At 29.1% G+C, this 22447-nt stretch overlaps 1 protein-coding gene across 1 annotated transcript; it reads right to left on the reverse strand.

Moving 5' to 3' along the window:
• Window positions 1–1760: 1760 nt before the first annotated feature.
• On the reverse strand, window positions 1761–6061 carry LOC129290032 (sugar transport protein 10-like). The gene is made up of 4 exons (XM_054927073.1): window positions 5734–6061; window positions 5364–5613; window positions 3801–4424; window positions 1761–2496 (listed from the first exon to the last, which is right to left on the reverse strand). Exons 1-4 carry the CDS (start codon window positions 5949–5951, stop codon window positions 2029–2031), a joined length of 1560 nt encoding a protein of 519 aa, XP_054783048.1. The 5' UTR covers window positions 5952–6061; the 3' UTR covers window positions 1761–2028.
• Between the last annotated feature and the right edge of the window lie 16386 nt (window positions 6062–22447).

Raw genomic sequence — 22447 nt, forward strand, 5'->3', positions numbered from 1 at the left:
AAAATTTGTAAAAAATAAAGTTGTTATGCAATCTTATGAGACAATTTTTATTTTTAGAATTTTAATTTATATAGAATAATAAGTTCTAAATAAAATATTTTATTGCTTATATTTTTAATATGTAAAAAGTAATAATTTGTACAATAAAATAAATTGTAATTCATAGTTTTAAGAGTCGTTTAGTTAATAGAAGGAATATGAACGTAATGAATTAAATAAACAAAACCAAAAATAAAGTCTTCATTTTAGTGAGATAAGTTAATTTCACATTTATCTTGATATTATCCTTTTCATGAATCATATCTCATTTCTACTTAATTCTTCTGAATTATTTTATTTAATTTTACTTATTTTTTCTTTTACAGTTTATCCATATTAAAAATTTTCATTTCATTTGTCCTATTTTTTTTAACAAATGTAACAAGTTAAAATTTTATTTTCTTTTTATTCTATACCATCCGAACTAAGAGCTAATAGCACGGGGGAAAAGTCTAGTTAAGAGATAAAAGTGAATCTTAGTATGAAGTTCAATGAAAAAAAAACGTTTTTTTTCTTTTAAACAAAAAATGTATTTTAGTTAATAAACCAAACTTAAAATCTGTTGTTTAATTATCTCATTTTAATTCATGATTTTTTAATTAAAAAACATAGATGCATATGAGATAATTAAATAATAAAATACCGAATATATACCTACCTTACACAAACTAATCAAATAATTAAATTTAGTTGGGCTAATGTATCATGTATTAAAATATATTTTTTCATATTTGACTTAAGTAATAGAGGAGTTTTGAGAAAATATGAAAAAACCATAATTGAAATCCCAACCTTAGTTTCTTGTTTAACAATTAATGAGGGACATTCCAAGAAAAATGTATTTAATGTTCCAAAAGGTGGCTAATATTTCAGACATGTGGTTTACAAAGCAAGCTAATCCATATATTTATGAGCTTTTTTAAACATGTGGTCAAAGGTTTGTCTAGTCAATCTCATGGCAAGTTTCTTGATTTTGGTAGTTTCGACGAGAGGGTGATTTGTTGTGAAATCATGCTAGATAATCATGATAGCATTAAGAGAGTTAATATAGACATTAACTTTTCGTGAATTTGCTATTCTAACAAATGCTGAGGCTTTATGAGGATACCCAAAAGCTTAACGACAATGCTGAGATAATAATTAAGGTAAAAGCATGGTCTGCATGATGTAGTTGAGAAGAGCTAAAAGAACAGGATTTATGAGGACTGTTTTTTCAGCAGTGATGAGATGCCCTTCCAGGTAGACATATGTGACTTCGTTTTTTCGGTTAGCGGAGCAAATGTTAACTTGGAGGCCCATGAATGATAAGAATCTTGAGATATTTGCCAATATTTTCTGGTGAGGGGATTTTTCCAAATCATCACTAATATGCAAGACTCTATTAATATTGGTATTCTTGGAGTAATAGAGCTTAGATTTAGTAGTGCCAATTTTCTACCCACAATTGCATAACTGAGCAAGACATTGATGAAAAGTCAATGCTTAAGCCCTACCTAATTTCCGGCTTAAACATATAGAAGCCCAACAAACCAAACCCATTCTATGGACTTTAGATTTACTAGCAAATGTAGTTACCGGAACAATTCTTAAAAGAATTGGAAAGTGATGTTGATTGTTCTTTCTACCAATCTAATACGTCTAATTCTCTAACCCATCACTTGTCATGAGTTTCGGCATTAACATGTAACAAAGTAACCAAAAGAAGAAGGTATGTAGATCGAACACGACTTGCTTGTATTTCTATGATGAAACTTACGTTTTGTGTACAAGTTTATTGAAGAATATACACAAGTAATTTTCATGAATCATATACAACTCTATACACATAAAAGCAAACTTATTATTTGCGAAAGATAGATGTATGAACTTTGAAAAAGATCAAGTCACATCTATATCCACGTCTCCTGATTCTTCTCACACTTATGATTCATCAGTGTATGTTAATTATATAATCTTTCTTCTTATGTTTTTTTTTTTTTGAAATCAACTTCAAGGCTTGCGGTTATTGTAGCCAAGAACATTAGGTGAAGCCATGCGACTACTGGCGGGAACAATCTTGCCCCAAAACCAATGTGACTTCCAAACAAGGTGCATTTCTTCAATGGGCACGTTCTTGGTCTCTGGGAGGAGCAGAGCAACAAAAATGGTCATGATGAGGACAAAGCCAGCGAAGAAGAAGAAGAGACCAAACTTCAAGTGGCAAAGCATGAGGAGGAAGATCTGAGCAATGATGAAGGTGAAGAACATGTTGACAGCGACGTTCACGGCTTGGCCGGCCGATCGGATTTCGAGAGGGCAGATTTCACTTGGCACTAACCAACCCAAAGGTCCCCAAGACCAAGCATATGCTGCAACATATGCGCATATTAAGACTAGAAGAACATCAGCCTCTACTTTGCTAAATGAACCTTGACCACTCACTCCAAACTTCAAAGCTATCATCACTCCAACTGCAACCTGGAAGCAATTAATTAAATGAAATGTATCAGCACAGTTTGGAATTGCCAGAGAGATTTTAACATGCATGCAGGACGAGGCATTTGATATTATATATATAAGAACAGTAACGTTTGGTTAGATGTAAAATATATATATATATATATATAGACACACATACCCGTGCCACCTCCCTTTTAAATGAGAATCTTTTTTTTTTTCAGAAATTAAGGATCGTGTTTCAATATATAAGGTATTTTATGAAATTTTAAGGAAAATTATTAATATCTTTTTACATAAAATTCCCCTAAAAGTATATGAATTACTTACCTCCCATTATTTTGTTTTGATAACATTTTAATTAATAACTAGCACTCCATTCGGTACTTAATATAAGGCAAATTTTAAGAGTTTTTTTGGTCTTTAATATATAGCAAAGTTAGAGTAATTAATGTTTACTAGTGTTGCCCTTTGTTTATTTATTAATGTTTAAATTCATAGATAACATTTTATTATAGTTATTAATTGCAAAGAGGCAAAATTGTAAAGTTACATATTTTTTTAACAATTTCAAGAATATATATACTATTTGTCAATAAGCATGAAGTTGATTAAGTTTGTTTTATATTAAGGACCAGAAAGAATATTAAAGAAGGGCAAAGTTGAAAAAATTTTAAGGTTTTAATAATTATATGTCTACTGCTACTTCCATTTCATTATATTTGTCATCTTGGGAAAAAAATGGGGTCATCTAAATAGGGCCATCTAAAAAAATTGTTTCATATATGTCATTTTAGACTACAAAACAAAAATGTTTAGTTTATGACATTTTTCTTATTTTACCCTTACAGCAATATTCTGCTACTGCCTGCTGCATGGTTTTAGAGGTATTAAAATACGGTATATAATGTGGGGCAAACTTGATAAGATATGCCATATATTTTCTACTTATTTGTTATATTTTTTAATCCATGTACAATAACCTTGAACGACAAATATAATGAAACAATTATGATGATTTTTCCTTTGGTCCTAAATTATAACATACTTTAAGAGAAAATTTAGTGTCTCAACATATAAAAGATTTTAATAAAAATAAAATTTCATTAATAATATTTTTTTAATATTATCCTTTCTATATATGCTCTTTATTTAACATTTTTTACAAATAGAGTATTAAATGAAAGGAATTTTTAAAAGTTTATATTCTTATTTTTTAAAAAATAAAGTTGTAAAGTATATTTAATATACTTTATTGGTATATGTAATTTTGTTTATAAGTATTTTATAATTTGGCCTATGTGAAATACTTCTTGTACATATACCTGGCAAACAAGCATTTGGACGCCACCTTCAAGGAACAAAATCCTTCTTCCAAACTTATCAACAGTGAGTATAGAAACAAACGTGGCTCCGACATTGACAACACCAGTAATAACTGCTGACATGAGTGAAGCTTGAGCACCAAATCCAAGAGTCTTAAACAGAACTGGTGCATAGAACATGATCACATTGATGCCTGTTAGTTGCTGGAAAAATGGAATACAAGAGCAAAAAGTAATTTGAGGTCTATATTTAGGTTGTGATATGTTCTTCCATGGATGTTCTACTAGCTTAGCTTCTTCACTCGCATCAATCAGATCTTGAAGCTCGTCGTCCACGTTCTCTGTTCCTCGAATCTTGATCAGCATTGCTTTGGCTTCTTCGTGTTTGCCTCTTTCAATCATGGAGTTTGGTGTGTCGCTCAAGAACAGTGATCCTAAACACAGCAAAAATGCAGGCACTGCTCCTAGACCTAACGAAATCCTCCATCCGTGTTTGTACTTTGCAGTGCCGTAGTTTATAAGGTTTGCGATCAAAATACCAATTGTTATCATCATTTGGAATCCCATGTTCAGTGCCCCTCTAATCTTTGCCGGAGCCATTTCAGATAAGTACACCGGAACAGACTGTGAAAATAGATATGAAAGAATTATTAGATTTTTAGAGTGCAGAGTAGACCTGAATCTCACAGGATAAAATTGGGTTAAATAATTAATATATAATTAAAAATACTATAAACTTGAATTTTGAGATTTTCAGTTAAAATAGACTGTCATCTGACTAATTTTGTCTTTTTGTTCTCTCACCCGTTAAGTAGTCAATTTCCATTCCTAAATAATAAATTACAATATTGATGATTTTAAGACGGAAGCAAATCCTCTAAAATTGAGATCCTTGAATTCCTAATTTATTATTTTTTATAAAACATAAATTGATTGAAATTCTTCTTGTCTAATGATGCACTATTTGTCCCCTCCATTGGCCACATAACTGCAACAAATACATTCTACGTCAGTTATTTGTAGTGGTGCCAGTAGTGAAACCAAGTCCCTAAGTTAAGTCAGGATCCAAGATGACTTATTTTAAAAATTAATAGTTTTTCAAAAATAATAATTTAATAGTTAAAAATAATAACTACTTTATGACTAAAATTATAATAACATAAATAAACTGATCATTATCTTTTTTTAAAAAAATTATATTTAACAAGTTGATATATAACTAAATATGACCTTCATATCTTAACTTATCATTAATATATTACATGTCTAATAAACTTTTGAATCTAAATATTTTTTATTTAGTCTAGGTGTTCAAAATATTATGAATAAGGGTACAAAGTTGTAAATTTTACATTCCCTACTTTTAATTTTTGACAAAACTACTATTGCATTTGCTCCTTAAATTTTTTTTGTAAAAATTGGGGAAATTATTTTTATGCCCCCACATTTTAAAGATATTCAATTTTACCCCTCGTATGCTTCTCTAGATCCGTCACTGTTATGTCGTGCCACACATGAAGGGAAGCATTTAAAAAGGCGATGCTATAACAATTAATTACTTACTTGATTACAGTATCCCACACCAAAGCCAAGCAAAACACGGCCAATGATAAGCATTGCAATGTTTACTGCGAAGCCATTCAACAGAGCACCGGCAAGAAAAAACAATCCACCTGAGAACATTGAAGGTTTACGTCCTAGGATTCTTGTAGTGGCAGAAGCAAAGAAAGAAGCAACCAATGCTGCAATGTACAATGAGGATGTGAACAATGTAAGGATCTCGTTATCGAATTTACAATACGTGTTCTCATGCAAGCTAATTAATAATATTTCTAAAAGCTTAATAAATGATAGAGCACAATGGCGTCTTGCAATCCATGTAGCCGACCCCACCTAGTGGGATAAAGGCTTGTTGTTGTTGTTGTTGTTGTTGTTGTTCTCATGCAAGCCAGCTTTCATTTGTCTATACACCGATGGGAAAAACTTGGCCAAGAATGGCTCCATGGACGTCACTCCTCCTGTAATTCCAAGATCATAACCAAACAGAAGACCTCCCATGGCCGCCACGAAGCACGTAACGAGCACGAATGCCGTCACGTTGCCGTCATAATGCCTTGCTTGACCTTGATCAATATAAACTCCACCCGCCATTTTTGAATTTGCAAGTAGTTTTCAGATTAATAATATATACTGTGTATGTTCTAGCTCTAAACCTATTTCTTGTGGGGTAATTTGTGTGTGTGTATATATACAATTTGTATGAAAAGGATCAGAGAAAAGCTAGAGGAAGTTTTATTTTTTTCTTTCTTACAATGAAGAACTTGTGTGCGTATATATAGAAGAGCATTGTGGGTTTTTAGAGGTGTCAAAGTAACAGTTATGGTTTCCTAAATTAGAAGTCTTTAATCTTCAATCGAGTTCGAAGTAGAAGTATTGCCATAGGGATACACCCTAGGAAATCGTCCTCTGACTAAGTTATTGTTCTCTATTTTTGAATGGATAAGTTTATTTATTATTTTTTAATTTTCTAATTTTATGCGTTAATTATTTTGATGTATACAAATGACATTCAATCAACTAAGAACAAAAATTTGGCTTGGAGAACAATGTTTTAGTTATCTAATGAGGTCCCATTTAAAATTATTGATATGTATCACCCGTATTTAAATGTAAGCAATTTTTTTCCAACTCATCATATAGTTTTAAAAAGTTGGTTAAACATAACAATCATATTTGAAATTAAAAAAATTAGATTAAAATATTCTTATGATTAATTTTTAGGGTCAAGGTATTATTTTACCTCTAAACTATTATCAAAGGAGTAACATTGCCCTTAAACTATTTATCGCAGCAATGTTACTCCCGCCATTTAAACGTCCATTAACTATAACCAGTGAGACCCATTTTTTCATGAGTTAAGATACAATTTTTTCTCTGAACTATTTTTAGAAGAGCAATGTTATCCTCACCATTTAAAAATCATAAACATCTATTAATTATAACTACTGAGACCTACTTGTCATTATCTCTCTCTAGTTAATATTGAATCTGGTCAAGACTTCAACTAGACTGTGGCATTTCAGTTGCTAAATTAGTTTTTGGGTAACCACTTTATGATACTCTATGTATAGGCTTCTTTTTGTTTATAATGCATATAAGAGAGTCTATTTATTTATGATAGTTAATTTTATAAGTTGATCCACTCAAGACAATAAAAAATGACCTTTTTACCTAGAAATGTTGTTTATATGCTTTTTGTTGGATTAAGAGCTCCTCTTGTAATGTTGTAAGTATGAATTTATACTTCAAATATTATTATATTTGCCACTAAAGAAAATTAGTACCAACATCAAGTATCTTCTCAATGTATAGTTTAGGACTCGTTGGAATGTTGGTGAAGAATATCATGACATAGATAAATGCTTTCACATAAATATTGGATGTTAGAAAGGATGTGAATGGAATGGCACTAATATAAAAAGTATTTTTCATCATCTTTCTCTAGTTAACGGACGTTTATGACTTTTAAATGCCGGGGATAATATTGCTTTGATTTAATTAGTTTAGAAGTAATATTGCTCCTTTGAAAATAATTAAGGGGCAAAATTGCACCTTAACTCATGAAAAGTAAGTCCCATTAGCTATGAATGTTTAAATGACGAGAGCAACATTGCTTCAATTTAATCAGTTTAGGGGTAACATTGCTACAATGAGTAATTTAAGGAAAACATTGCTTCTCTGAAAATAGTTTAGGGATAAAATTATACATTAACCCTAACTTTTAATATGTGAAGGAATTAAGTTTTTCTCATAAATAAATTACTCTAATTTTATAAAGGGAAATTTGAGGAAAATGTGTGATAAATATTTTTTCAATTTATAATTTTTCTTATGCAAAAATAATGAAACACATGATATAGTTTCTCCTATAATAAAAAACGGAGGTAGTAAATGCAATTAGATTATGATTATCTGAATTGTTTCCCCAATGCATGGTGTACGTGTGAAATTATATTTGAGATTGAAGCATATGAAACTTTTTTTTCACTCAAAAAAGTAATTAGTGTTTGGTTGAAAATATTTACTTAAATATGTTATATGTATTATAATTATTATATTATGGATGTTCATAACTCATAGCCCTTAAGATTTCTTTATCTTTAATGTCCTCATGAATGGCATGGAAGGAGTTTCTTAGTTTTAATAGCTTATAACCGTTTCTTAGTTTTAATAGCTTATAACCTTCAAAGGTTACATAATATATTATTATATGCCTTATTATACCTTTGTAACATTAGGATAAGACTTGAATGGTTGGAGGTCTATAAATAGAGGTCATATCCAAAGCATATGTACCCTCCATTGTTTTTTCTTTATTTCTTGTATTGTCTTTTCCTTCTTTACTCTTCACATTAAATATATTTACGACACATTATTAGCAAGATTTGGCTTTGAAAATAAGGTATGAGCTTTTAGTTAGATTAATGTGTTCTTATATTATATATATAACTATATTTTATATTATTGTTTTATTAACATTCATGGTTATGTTGTTCTTATATTTTATTATTTTAGTTTCCTATCATTTCATTTTCCTAGTTATAAAGTAATTTTAAATTTCTCTATTTTATTCATGTAAAAATAATCATGTGATCAGTAATTTAATTTAATCAAGTCCCATTTGACATCCATTGCTTTATTTTTACTATTTTTTGTTATATATTTTTTATGAGGATTGATATACTTATTTTTCTTTCTTTATATTTATGTATTTGATGTCATCATCATGATTATTATTATTATTCATTGCTTTATTTATTTATTTAATTGTTATTTTTATTATTATTTTGGTCTTCCATTAAATTAATACTATATATACATATTATACATTTTGTTTTTGTTTATGTGTGTGTGTTGATCAATTTATGTTGTTAACATAATTTGTTTTATCATATAAATTATTTATTTTATCCATCAATTTATTTGCTTTATTGTATTTCTTTATCTTTATTATGCTTTATTTGTTTAGTAAGTTTGGTTATTTATATTTGTGTTTCTTTATATTGTGCCTCTTTCTATTTTGTTTTATTGTAAATTATATTTTAGCATGTGTGTGTGAAATATGTTTTTTTACTATAGTATTTATTTAATATGCTTTATTTATTAATTTTGTTATAATTCTAATTGTCATTATTATTTTAGTTTGAATCATGACAGATCTTATCAAACTTGAATTTACGGCTCTTGATATTATGAGAAAGAATTATCTATCATGGGTGCTAGATATTGAAATTCATCTAGACGCCAAAGGTCTAGGAAATGCAATTTTACCTAAAAATCAAGCAAGTAGTCAAGATAAGGCTAAGGCAATGATATTCCTTCATCATCATCTTTATGAGGGGCCAAAAGCTGAATACCTTACATTTAAAGATCCATTAGAATTGATAATATGAATGGATGCATTTGAGGTTGCAAGATTTTAAAACTGTAAGTGAATATAATTCAACAGTTTTTAAAATAAGTTCTCAATTGAAATTATATGGTGAGAAAATCAATTATGAGAACTTATTAGAAAAGACATTTTTAAATTTTTACACTTCAAATGTGTTCCTGCTACAACAATATCATCAAAAGGGTTTTAAAAAGTATTCTGAATTAATTTCTTGTCTTCTTGTGCCTGAACAAAATAATAAGCTGCTGATGAAAAATCATGCAATCTGTCCCACTGGATTAGCTCCATTACCTAAAGCGAATGTGACTATACGTAGTAATTACTGTGGTCGTGGTTATGGTTATGACCGTGGCCGTGGATATGGTTGTGGTAGGAGACGTGCTAATTACCATTATAATGGTGGTGGTGAAACTAGTTATAATCCTAATACCTACCAAAAGAAGAAAAATAATGAAAGGCAAAAAATAGATAAGAGCAGGCCTTGAAAAGCTATTGAAAATCAGTGTTGTCGATGTGGTATGAAGGGCATTGGTCACTTACCTATCGTACCCCTAAGCATTTAGCAAAGTTTTATCAAGCCTCCATCAAAAGAAATTCAAATAATGTGGAATCAAATTTCACTTTTCAAAATGATGTTGAGGCACATTTTGCATATAAAAATGATGATATCAATGAGTTGGATGATATTAATGGCCTTGATGCCATGACACTCTTGGAGGTAGATGATTTCTTTGAAAATCACGATGAGACAAGTTTGGTTGAAAAATAATTAAAATAATTTGGATTATATTTTTGGATTATGTTTCATTTATGTTTCTTGTTTTCTTGTAATTTAGGTTATGTTTCATTTAGCTTTCTTGTTTTCTTGTAATAAAATCATTATTGCTATGAATAAATTTCATTTTATTAAGTATTTATTTTAATACATTCTCTTTCTTTTGTTGAAGAATGTGGATATTTCTTTTTCTTTCATTGGACACAAGAATGAAGATATATGTCTTATGGATAGTGCTACAACATACACTATACTTAAAGATAAAAAATATTTTACTTGTTTAACATAAGAGATGGAAGCGTCAATACCATAGTGGGTAATACTAAATTAATTGATGGCTTCAGAAGAGCAATTATAATATTACCCGAAGGAACAAAATTATTATAGATGACGCATTATATTCATCTAAGTCTCAAAGAAATTTATTAAGTTTTAAAGATATCCGCTAAAATGGGTATCATATTGAGACTACAAGTGAGAAAGATATTGAATATCTACACATTACAAATTTTAGATCTGGAAAGAAATGTGTCCTAGAGAAATTATCCACGTTATCTTCTGGTTTGTACTACACAATTATTAGAACAGTTGAAATAAATGTAATAATCAACAAGAAGTTTACGAATCAAGATATATTTATTGTTTAGAATGACTGGTTAGGCCATCTGGGTTCAATTATAATGCGAAGAATTATTAAAAATTCACATGGACATCCATTGAAGAACTAGAAGATTCTTCAATTTAAGGATTTTTCATGTGCTGCTTGTTCTCAAGGAAAATTAATTAAAAGACCTTCAATTACAAAAGTGGGAATTGAATCTCTTACTTTTCTTGAACATATCCAAGGGAAAATTTGTGGACCTATCCATCCACCTGTGGACTATTCAGATATTTTATGGCTTTAATAGATGCATCTACAAGATGGTCACATATGAGTTTGTTATCAATATGTAATTTAGCATTTTCTAGATTACTTGTCCAAATAATTCGATTAAGAGCATAGTTTCTAGATTATGCAATTAAGACAATTTGTCTTGATAATGCAAGTGAATTTTTGTCATAAATTTTTTATGAATATTGCATATCAACTAGAATAACAATTGAAAAATTTGTTGTTCATGTCCACATTCAAAATAGTTTAGCAGAATCATTCATTAAACACATCTAATTGATAGCTAGACTAATGCTCTTAAGGACAAAACTTCCTATTTTTACATAGGGACATGTGACTTTACATGTAGCAACACTTGTGCATATCAGGCTAATAAGTTATTATAAATTTTTCCCGTTACAATTGGCTTTTAGTCAAGAGCCAAATATTTTCCATTTTAGAATTTTTAGATCTGTGGTATTTGTTCCTATTGCTCCACCACAATGCACAAAAATGGGAGCTCAGAGAAGGTTGGGAATATATGTTGGTTTTGAATCTCCTTCTATAATCAAGTATCTAGAACCATTAACTGGAGATTTATTCATGGCACATTTTGACTATTGCCATTTTGATGAAACAATTTTCCCAACATTAAGGGGAGAAAATAAACAACTAGAGAAAGAAATTACATAGAATGAATTATCATTATCTCATCTAGATTCTCATACAAAGTAATGTGAACTTGAAGTTAAAAGAATAATTCATTTGCAAAATATTTCAAATCAATTGCCAAATGCATTTACTGACCTTAAAAGAATTACCAAATCTTATATTCCAGTTGAAAATGTTCCTATTAGAATCAATGTCCCAATAGGACAATTAGAAAGTGCAAATGAATCTAAGCCACGTTTGAAATGTAGTAGACCAATTGGCTTCAAAGATAAAATTTTTAGAAAGAAGAAAGGAACACAAAATAAAGATGGCATAACAGAGGAGGCTGGTACTCTAGAAGAGTATGAAGACATAACTAATCAAAATACCCCAGAAGAGATCTAAGTACCTGAAGATAATAAAGAGATCTCGATAAGTTATGTCACCATAAGAAAAAGATGAAATCGAAAAAATATAGTCGTCCACGACATATTTTCATATAATGTTGCTATGGAAATAATGAATCAAAATGAGGATATAATTGGCCAAAATGGAAAGATGCAATTCAAGTAGAATTAAATTCACTTTCAAAATGTGAATTTTTTGGACTTGTAGTCCAAATACGTAATGGTGTAAAGCAAGTTGGATATAGATGGGTATTTATGTGAAAACAAAATGAGAAAAATGAAGTCGTTAGATATAAAGCATGACTAGTAGCATAAGGGTTTTTGCAAAAATCTGGTATTGATTATGAAGAGATATATTGTCTTATGGTGGCTATAATCATGTTAAGATATCTAATTAGTCTGGCAATACACAGAAAACTTGATATGCGCCTAATGGATATTGTTACAACTTATCTATATGGCTCTTTAGATACAAAAATTTATATGAAAATCCCTTAAGGATTCAAATTGCCAGGAGCATGTAAAGGTTCTTGAGAAAAATATGCAATTTGTTTGCATAAATCTTTGTATGGATTGAAACAATTTGAAAGGATGTCGTATAATCATCTCAGTGAATATTTATTGAATGAAGGTTATAAAAATGATTCAATCTCTCCATGTGTTTTTATAAAGAGAAATGGGTCATAGTTTGTTATAATTGCTATCTATGTGAATGATTTAAATATAATTGAAACTCTTAAAGAGCTCCAGAAAGTAGTTGATTGTTTAAAAAAAGAATTTGAAATGAAAGATCCAGGGAAAACAAAATTCTTCCTCCGTTTACAAATTGAGCACTTAGTAAATGGAATTTTTCTTCATCAATCAACTTATATTGAAAAAATATTGAAGCAATTTTACATGGACAATCTGATGGTTGTAAAATCTCTTGATGAGAAAAATGATCCTTTTCGCCCTCAAGAGAAAGATGAAGAACTTATTAGTCTTAAAGTACCATATCTTAGTACTATAGTTACACTGGTGTATCTTGCTAATTCAACAAGACTTGATATTGCATCTGCTATAAATTTATTAGCAAGATTTAGTTCTTCCCCAATAAAAAGGCATTGAAATGGAGTTAAACACCTATTTCGATATTTCCGAGGGATAATTGATATAGGATTATTTTATTCTAATGAATTTGGATCACAACTTATTGGTTATGCAGATGCAGGATTTCAATTAGATCCACATAAAGGTTGATCACAAACTGAATATTTATTTACTTGTGAGGGTATAGCAATATTTTAGTGTTCAACAAAACAACCTTTAGCTATTGCCTTATCAAATCATGCAGAAATAATTGCAATTCATGAAACAAGTAGAGAATGTGTTTGGCTATTGTTGGAAAAAAAGATTCCAACAATATTATTTGAAGATAATACAGCATGCATAGCTCAATTGAAAGGAGGATATATCATAGGAGATAGAACAAAACATATTTCTCCAATTTTTTTTTCACTCATGACCTTTGGAAGAGCGATGATATAAATATTCAGCAAATTCACTCATATGACAATCTTGTAGATTTGCTTACTAAGACACTACCAACTTTCACATTTGAGAAGTTAGTGTATGGAATTGGAATGCATAGACTAGAGACATAAAGTGATGGTGTCATCAGAGGGAGTGAAGTGATATATATATATATATATCATTACTAGAGGAGACTATGAGGAGTAAATATTATGTTATACTTTTTTCCCTTTTTAAAGTTTTGTCCCACTGGGTTTTCCTAAAAAGGTTTTTAATGAAGCATCATCAGTGAATATTTAAAATATTGTGTATTCTTTTTCCTTCAATAGGTTTTTATCTCATTGGGTTTTTCCTAATAAGGTTTTAATGAGGCATAATGTTTGTTATGGACATCCAAGGAGAAGTGTTATGAATATTATGTTATGGGTGTCCATAACTCATAACCCTTAGGATTCTTTTATCCTTAATATCCTCATGAATGGCATGGAAGGAGTTTCTTAGTTTTAATAGTTTATAACCTTCAAAGGTTACATAATGCCCCATTTTATCTTTGTAACATTAGGATATGACTTGAATGGTTGGAGGCTTATAAATAGAGGTTATATCCAAAACATATGTACACTAATGAATAAAAATTCTCCTCTATTATTTTCTCCATTTCTTGTATTGCCTTGTCCTTCTCTATTCTTCACATTAACTATATTTTACAACAATATGACATATATAATATCCATTATTATTAGTTAAATTTACATGTGCTTAAAAAAAATTACATCCTATTTAATTTTTATGAAAAAAATTACATCCTGTAAAAATATGCAAGATAATCGCATATAAATTTTATTAGATTTTCTATAGGTATGTTATTTTATTAGATTTTCTAAATGTCTGTCCTTCAATAATTAGATTGTTTTTATCAAAACATTATTGAAGTTACATTATTTTTGAATGCTCTAATTCGAACACGAATTATTGAAATTAATATATTGAAAAAAGTTCATGAAACTTTTGTGAACAATTTAATATTGTAGGAGTATTTCTGTTTTTTTTCCCCCTTACAGTTCGATTGCGTTTTTTTGAGGCACAATTGATCATATTTATGTCACACCATGTATTAAATGAATTCATCAATCAGTACATTGAATATGGGAGAATTCACATTCATTAGATTTTGATGTACATTCATTTACAAATTTTAACGATTAATGTAGAATTCACAAAGGATTGGATAAATTTGGATATACATCAAAATCTATATGAAAGTGAATTCTCCCCATTTACTATATATCTATATATATATTTGAGAAAATTATGTATTTATCTCATGGAGTAGACTTATTTACAAATAAGTCTCATAAAATTCATAAATCACAGCCAAGTCTCTTGAAACTTGAGCATAATTTAAAATTAGGTTGCAAAGACAATAAGACTCTTATAAACATACATTACATTAATTAAATAATTAATTTACACTTACTTCATTAGGAATTTACAACTATAATTTTAACTTTTTATAATTATAATTTTACATATCCAATAGTTAACAATCATGCATTATTAACAAAGTTTAATATTAATTGTTTATAACTTCTTCATCAGTAATTTATAATTATAATTTTAACTTTTACAATTATAACTTTACATATTTAATAATTAAAATGATCAGTTTAATTATTGAATATATGAAGTTATAGTTGTAAAAAGTTAAAATTGTAGTTATAAATTGATGATGATGAAGTAGTTGTTAATTATTTGACCAATGTAATGTGTGTGTGTATTTAATAGAGGCATTATTGTATTTTTATCTCAATTTTAAATTACACTCAAGTCTTAAGGGAGCTAGTTGTAATTTTTAAATTTTGCGAGATTTATTTATAAATAAGTTAGCTTCACGAAACCTATATGTAATTGTTCCTATATTTTTCTCTTATACTTCTATTATATTATTCAAGTTTCCTTATATTTTTATAATAATTTTCTATTTGTGTACGTATTGATTAATTTTTTGTTGTGTTCTATTCTTTCATTTTTAAGGAATAAATGAATTTTTTTAATATAAATTGGATACTGATTTATTTGCATTCTTACCAATTCTACGATGTCAAACATGCTAGTTCGATAGTTCATATTTCAGAGGATAGACCACATACCTGCAGGTCTTCTACAACAAGCTATTTTTTATGACAAAAAAAGAACAAAAAATAACAATGATCATATAAAATTGATTTAAAATATAAAAGCAGAAATAAAAATAAAACAAGATTAACTTAGTATTAATAGGATCAAATAACGGAACTTGAGTTTAGTAAAAAAAAAGATTAGTTCATCATGATGTGGCAAATCAATGTTCCAAAAGGGAGTGAAATAGTTTAAGGTTTAAGTCATCCTTAATTATCCAAAATACATTTTTCCTAACCCTTCCAATTTAGGAGAACAAAGATGGAATGGATTAATATAAATAACATTATTAAAAATTATATGTTGTTCTCACCCTTTTTCAACAAAGCCGTCATCGCTGTAGCTTCATACTCCTGAGCCGCTCCACTATGGTGGTGCTCTCTTTTGGAAGCCAATGCCCTCACTTTGCAGAACCGAAACGGTGACATTCTCAGTCGGAAGGAGAAAGGCACGAACAGGACTCCTTATAGATAGAGCCGAGAATAAGAGTCGGGCCTGAAGGGTCAGACTTGAAAGTCTTATTTAAATAAGGGTTTGGGCTTTAAAATTTTTTTTAAAAGGAACCGAGCTTGAGGGCCTAGTTCTGATAAGCCTTGTAAAAAAAAAAAGACTCAAGTTCGGGCGGCCCTCCAAGTCCTGGTAATCCTGGTTATCTCACACACATGCACGCGCACGCATACATACATATATTTAATTGATAATGGCACAATTTGGTTAATATTTATTGTAGGTGATGAAGAAGAAGTTGTAAAGGGAATTGACATTGAATCTCCACCTTCATTTTCAATAAGTGTACTTACATTCTAAGGGATCTAATGTTTTATTTATAGATGATGAAGATGAGGAGGATTTGGGTTTTGATTGATGAATGTCTGTTGTTTAGATTTCTAAATATGTTATTTAATTTTTAAAATATTGTGAGGATTTTAAATTTTTTAATTTTAAAATATTTTAATTAATTTATAATATTTAATTTTATTCTAAATTTTTTAATCTTTTTATAACAGGGCTTCCGGATCCGACTCTGAGCCCTTTACATAAAGGCCGGACCATAAAAAAAATTAAAAATAAAGAACCAGGTTCAAAGACTTAAGCTCATCAGAGCCGAACTTTTAAAAGCCAGGTTTACCTGTATTTTCAGCTATACAGTCACAGTGGCTTCTCACCTCTTACAGCAGTCAGCAACTGTTGCCGTGAACGGTGACAAGGCAGAAGCAGGCGAGTGATGTGGACAACGTTGGTGGTCCCATGAACCACATGGTGTCGTATAGGCGCTCCCACGGAATCGAGAGGAGGCCACGTCGGATAGATGACTATTCTGTAACGCATACCTGATGTATGTGATCACACTCTTTCATTTTTTTTTTTTTAAATCTAAGGGTGGTTTCCAGAAAATTATATGCGTATAATAATATAGAAGTTTCATTTATGTATATAACATCTCTATAATATAAATATTTCTTCATTTCGGACACATGTTTACTTTCTTTATATCTGATTTGCAAATGCAAATTCTGTTTACTACATCTGATCCTTGTAACTAAACTCTTGATTATATTATAGAATCAGATAATCCATTATAGGACCGAGATTATTTGTTGTTTCAAAATACAAGACAATTTGATAAAAACAAGATTTCATTAAATAATGTTTTTGAATATTATCATTCCCTTCTTATTATATTTTCTCTTTTTAAAATTATTAAATGAATGACATTTTTGAAATTTATATTTTTAAAAAAATATAAAGTTGTAAATTATATTTAATGATTAGCTTTATTAGTACTCCCTCGGTTAAAAAATGTAAGACATTTTTTGAAGAGTTTAATGTTAAAAAATGTAAGAAATTTTTTGTGTTTTAAGGTGTAATTACTGCTTTCTTTCTTTTTAAAAGTGTCCTTATCGAAGAAATTACTTTATATTTATTTGAAGGTAAAACTCCTATTAAATAAGAGTAAACATGAAAAGATAAGATTAGCTTTAAGATAAATAACTATTTTATTGGGGGTAAAACTTTGTTAAAAATATTTTACATTTTTTAATAGAGGGAGTATGTATAATTTTATCTATAAACTATTATAAAAGGAGTATTTCTGTGAATACCATGGCAAATAAAAAAATTGAAATGTGATATTAACACAAAATTAATTTAGTATTAACAAGGGTTTGAACCACATCCCTTGTATATGTACTAATTTAGTGGAGAGGTCTACCATTGCTCTCAGACTCTCAATATTTTAGAAAATATATTTTCTCTATTATTGGTAGAACTTACTCCCTATGCTCACCAAAAAAATTAGTATTATTGGAATGAGATGATAAAACTTTTGGCCCTTCAAAATTTGCTTCAGTTATTACTTTGATCTTATGCATGAAAAATTGATGAGGAAAAATTTAAAACAAAAATATATATTTATTTTAGTTTTGTGTGTAATATATAAATATATAAATATATATATATATATATTTAATTTTTTTAATTATCATATATGTTTTGTTATTTTGGCTTCTCTAATAAAATTTTCTCGCTCCACCGCTGCTTGTTAATAGCTTGTCCCTAAAGTTTCAAAATCATACTCATTTAGTTTTTATGAAGCTATTTCTCATTCAAACTAAAAGGAAACATTGTGTATGGTTTTGAAATTTTAGAGATTTTTTATTTAAAAAATTAAATTTCAAGGGCTGAATTTGATAATTGAGTTCTTAGTAAGTAATGAGGAAGTGGCGATAGGCACCAAGTATGTAGCTTGGGTAACAAGTATCGGACATAGTTTAATTAAATAAAAGAAATAATGCTTAGTTACCAGATAATTAATGTTTGCGGGCATGTGTTCACGTAGACATTTAAATATGATATGTAATTTTTTATTAAAGATTATAAATTGTAACCTCTGATATTCTTAAGTCATAAATGGTGTGACTTATTTTAATTCCTAGACCACCATATAAATGACTCGTCTAGTTATAATTTAAAAATATGATTTTACATACTATTTACTACTCATTCTTATCTCTATTATAAGACATTTCTCATTATCTTACTGGAGCTTAGGAATAATGGTTAAATCGTTAATCATTAATTTTACTTGAAAATAAAAAAATTAATTTTATTGAAAAAAAATTAATTTATATTTCATTCTCTCTTATAGTTAATAAGTTTTAAATAAAATTATATTAAAGACAAATTTTTTTGATAAATTGGCCTATTGGCCAAAATAAATTTTGTGCCCAAAAAATATGGATAAAATAATTTTTGGGAGAATGGCCAGTTCATATTAATATATAAAAGGTTTATCATTCATATACAATGGATTTATGATTGAAAATTTAAAATTTTACAAAAAAATTTATTATTGATATATGATAATATATCATTGATGAATGTAAAAAACTGATCATAACGCAAAATATAATAAATATAGGTTATATCTGCGGAAGTTCCAAAATTTTTCTAAATAGTCTCCTATAATAAAGATTGAAAAGAGTATATTATCGTTGAAATAGAAATCTTTAAAAAGATGCAGGTATTTGACAAGAGAAATAAATGTTCCAGCGAATAAAAACAGTAATAAAAATTAATCATATTTTCTGGGAAAATAAAATCTTGTCCATTTCTATTTTTCAAATTGATGATTTTAGGAAAGATTAGAAACTGATTAATTATTTTGGGGGCAAATCTGGTGTAAGATTTATGTAATCAAGTGACCGCCTTTTGATTTCTTCGAAACAAGGCTTAAAAGGATTGCTAATATGAAGCGACTCGGTCCAATGAAGCTTTGAGAGAAAAATCAATCATATATATATATATATATATATGTAATGGATTCTTCTTAGGTTCAATATCTTGAAGCGGTTTCTTCCCCCACAACATGAATCACTCACAGTCACAGACAGTTTCAATTGATGAATTCGAAATGTCAGAGTTCTTCTATAAAGCTGCCATGGCCGCTGCTTCTTATCACGAAGACCAAGTTTCATGGTGGTGCCCACCCCCGGAATCTATCGTCACTGATTCTGATTCAGAGTCACAGAGCCAAGAAACCTACTTATTATCCCCTCCTCTGTTGACACCATTTTCAAGCTTTGATGATTTTCCTCAGAATTATTCTATTGAAAGTGAGCCTAAACCTTGTTTGAATAATCACCAAAAACTCTTCTCTGTTCTCGCACCAATTTCAGGGGAACCTGTTTATGTTTTCAGTACTACTGTTACTGCAACCGGATCTGTGTCGTCTTCTTCGTCCTCCTCTTCAAGCCCAAAGAAATGTTTTCTTGATTTTTCCGATGAAAGATGTAATAAACCCTTCGTCGCGGGTTTTCATGCAGAATCAGAGAGTTCTATATCAGTATCGTCCATTGATGAGGAAGCTAACTCGATAATTATGTCTTCTACATTGAATCAGAATGAGAATTTTCTTGGGGATAAGCCATGGGATTCCCCACATCAGGATAATTCTTTCTGGTAGGGTTGATGGAGAAATAGCGTTATTCAGATACTGAACTGTGGACTTCAAATTTATGTGTAGATTGTTTTTTTTTTTTTTTTTGGGTACAACTATGTGTAGAAGTTGTTTCAGAAGGTTTTTAACTTGTTCTTCATTGTCTTGGTTCTGGATTCTAATTCGTTTGTTCCTTTCTTTGCTTTTTTTTTTTTAAAAAAAAAATTTATACAAGGCGACAGTAAAGGTGACAAATCAAGTCGTGTGTATAAAAAAATTCCTATACTCATTGAATGGAATATAAAAAAAATCTTAACATGTAAATTATCATTTGAAATTTGATACACAAACTAATCAGCATATATTTTTTTTTAATCTGAAAGTGACATCTTGTCTCTTGTAACAACTTTTTTTTATTTTATTGATAATTTCATTCATGGGGTGATTAGAACTCGTCATAAGATGAGAGCTTTGAGAACTTTTCTTTTCTTTTCAATGCTTTTATATAATGCAATCTCATGGAAAAATCATTTGTATTATTTTTCTTTATTTTTTAATTAAATTATTTGTTTAATTTATTGGGTGAAGAATCAGCTGCATGTTTGGTTGGGGAAAATTAAAGAGGGGGAGGCCCTCCTCTTCATTCGGTTGGAAAATTAGAGGGGAGGAGAGATAAAATTTCCTCTTCCCTCCCTTTATTTTGGCTCCTCTCAAATTGGGGTTTTTTTTGGAAAGGGAGCCAAAATTTATAATGAATTTGTCCTTATATATTTTCTAATATTTCATAAATGCCAATGGTCATCATGTTTTACTTTGCTTTTTCATTATTGCTAAACCTGTCTCATAGTGCATCTTTCCATTGTCATTGAACTTGTGTCTTTGCTGAACCTCTATTATATTATTTTTGTCAAGCATCGTCTTTTTCGAACCTATTTGGATTATTTCTCTATTGGAATATTGTGTCGTGATGCAGATCATTGTAAATCAATTATCCAAGAGAATAACTTGTCTCACAATATTATTATCAATGACATAGCCAAGCTCCTTTTATCATCTTCCACAGCCTGTGGAAACAAGATTGTTAAAGGCCAAAACTTCATAGTATTAACTTGGGGCTGTAGGTATCAAAAACCATAGTGTGAATTATTTTATAGTGAAATGCAACAAGTCTCCTAATATTATTTTATTATATATTTAAAAGAGTTTAAAATTATTGTTATTATTATATTATTTAAATAAGAAAGAACTAAACTATAAAAGCTAACATACATGAGTATGACAGCAAATTAATTATTACTTTCCTTTTCTCCCCTTCTAAATTGTCACGCTTCAAAAATTAGACATGACCGGCACGACATATATGTCCAAACAAACATTCTTTAAGCCTCGATTAAGAAAACTTTAATATAATATTTTAATTCATTTGAAATAGGATGAGAAATCATTGTAACATTTTCATATAAACAAACAATTCATAAACTTTGTGTAAAATAAATTCAAAAAAATCTCCCCTAAAATAGGACCTCCTGAACTCTCCAAAATAGCCATATACAATCCAAATTAGGAGTGCGAAGCTCTACTCTTCCACAACAGATAGACAAATGAATAACATATCAAAATTCTATCTATAGTTAATGTGAAGCTACTAATTCAAGTTCCCAAACCATAAAGCAAAATAAATTGTTTACACCAAAAAGGAGAGATTCATAAATAAATCTTCAAGTCAAATCAACAATATTGAGTCCCTCAATGGTTAGCAGGATGTACAATGTCAATTACACTATTTGAGATCAAACCAAATACTTTTTAGCGAATAACATTCCAACCATAATATTTAAAAGAATAAGAATGAATAATTTGCAATAGTTATGGAGGTTAAAGAGAAAACAATTCAATATAATAAAATTAGCAAATTTAGAATAAAAAAATTTCTATACAACTGCAATATCATGAGCCTTTAGATCTTCAATGACAAAACAACTTTGACATTTAATCTTGACAAGATAAATAAATTAAATAAATAAATAAAATTTACAATTTAAAACAATTAGAGTATGAAATAATCAATTAATTAAAAATTCATACTTTTTGGGATTTATCATAATAATTCACAAACATAAATACATAATCTACAAAGGTAAATAACCAAATGTGGCTTATGCCACGAAGACAAATGTGAACATATAGTCTATAAAGGTAAATAACCAAACACAGCTTGAACTACAAAATAAATGTGGACACACAGTCCATGAGGATAAATAATCGAACACAACTTGAAGCCATGAGGAAAACAAACACAAGTACGAGATCTACGAATAACAAACATGAGAACAAAGCTCAGGAAAATCAAACTAGCTAGTCAT

Source organism: Prosopis cineraria, unplaced genomic scaffold (assembly GCF_029017545.1).
Source record: "Prosopis cineraria cultivar Desert tree isolate PC_DT_omini unplaced genomic scaffold, ASM2901754v1 PC1, whole genome shotgun sequence".
Taxonomy (NCBI): domain Eukaryota; kingdom Viridiplantae; phylum Streptophyta; class Magnoliopsida; order Fabales; family Fabaceae; genus Prosopis; species Prosopis cineraria.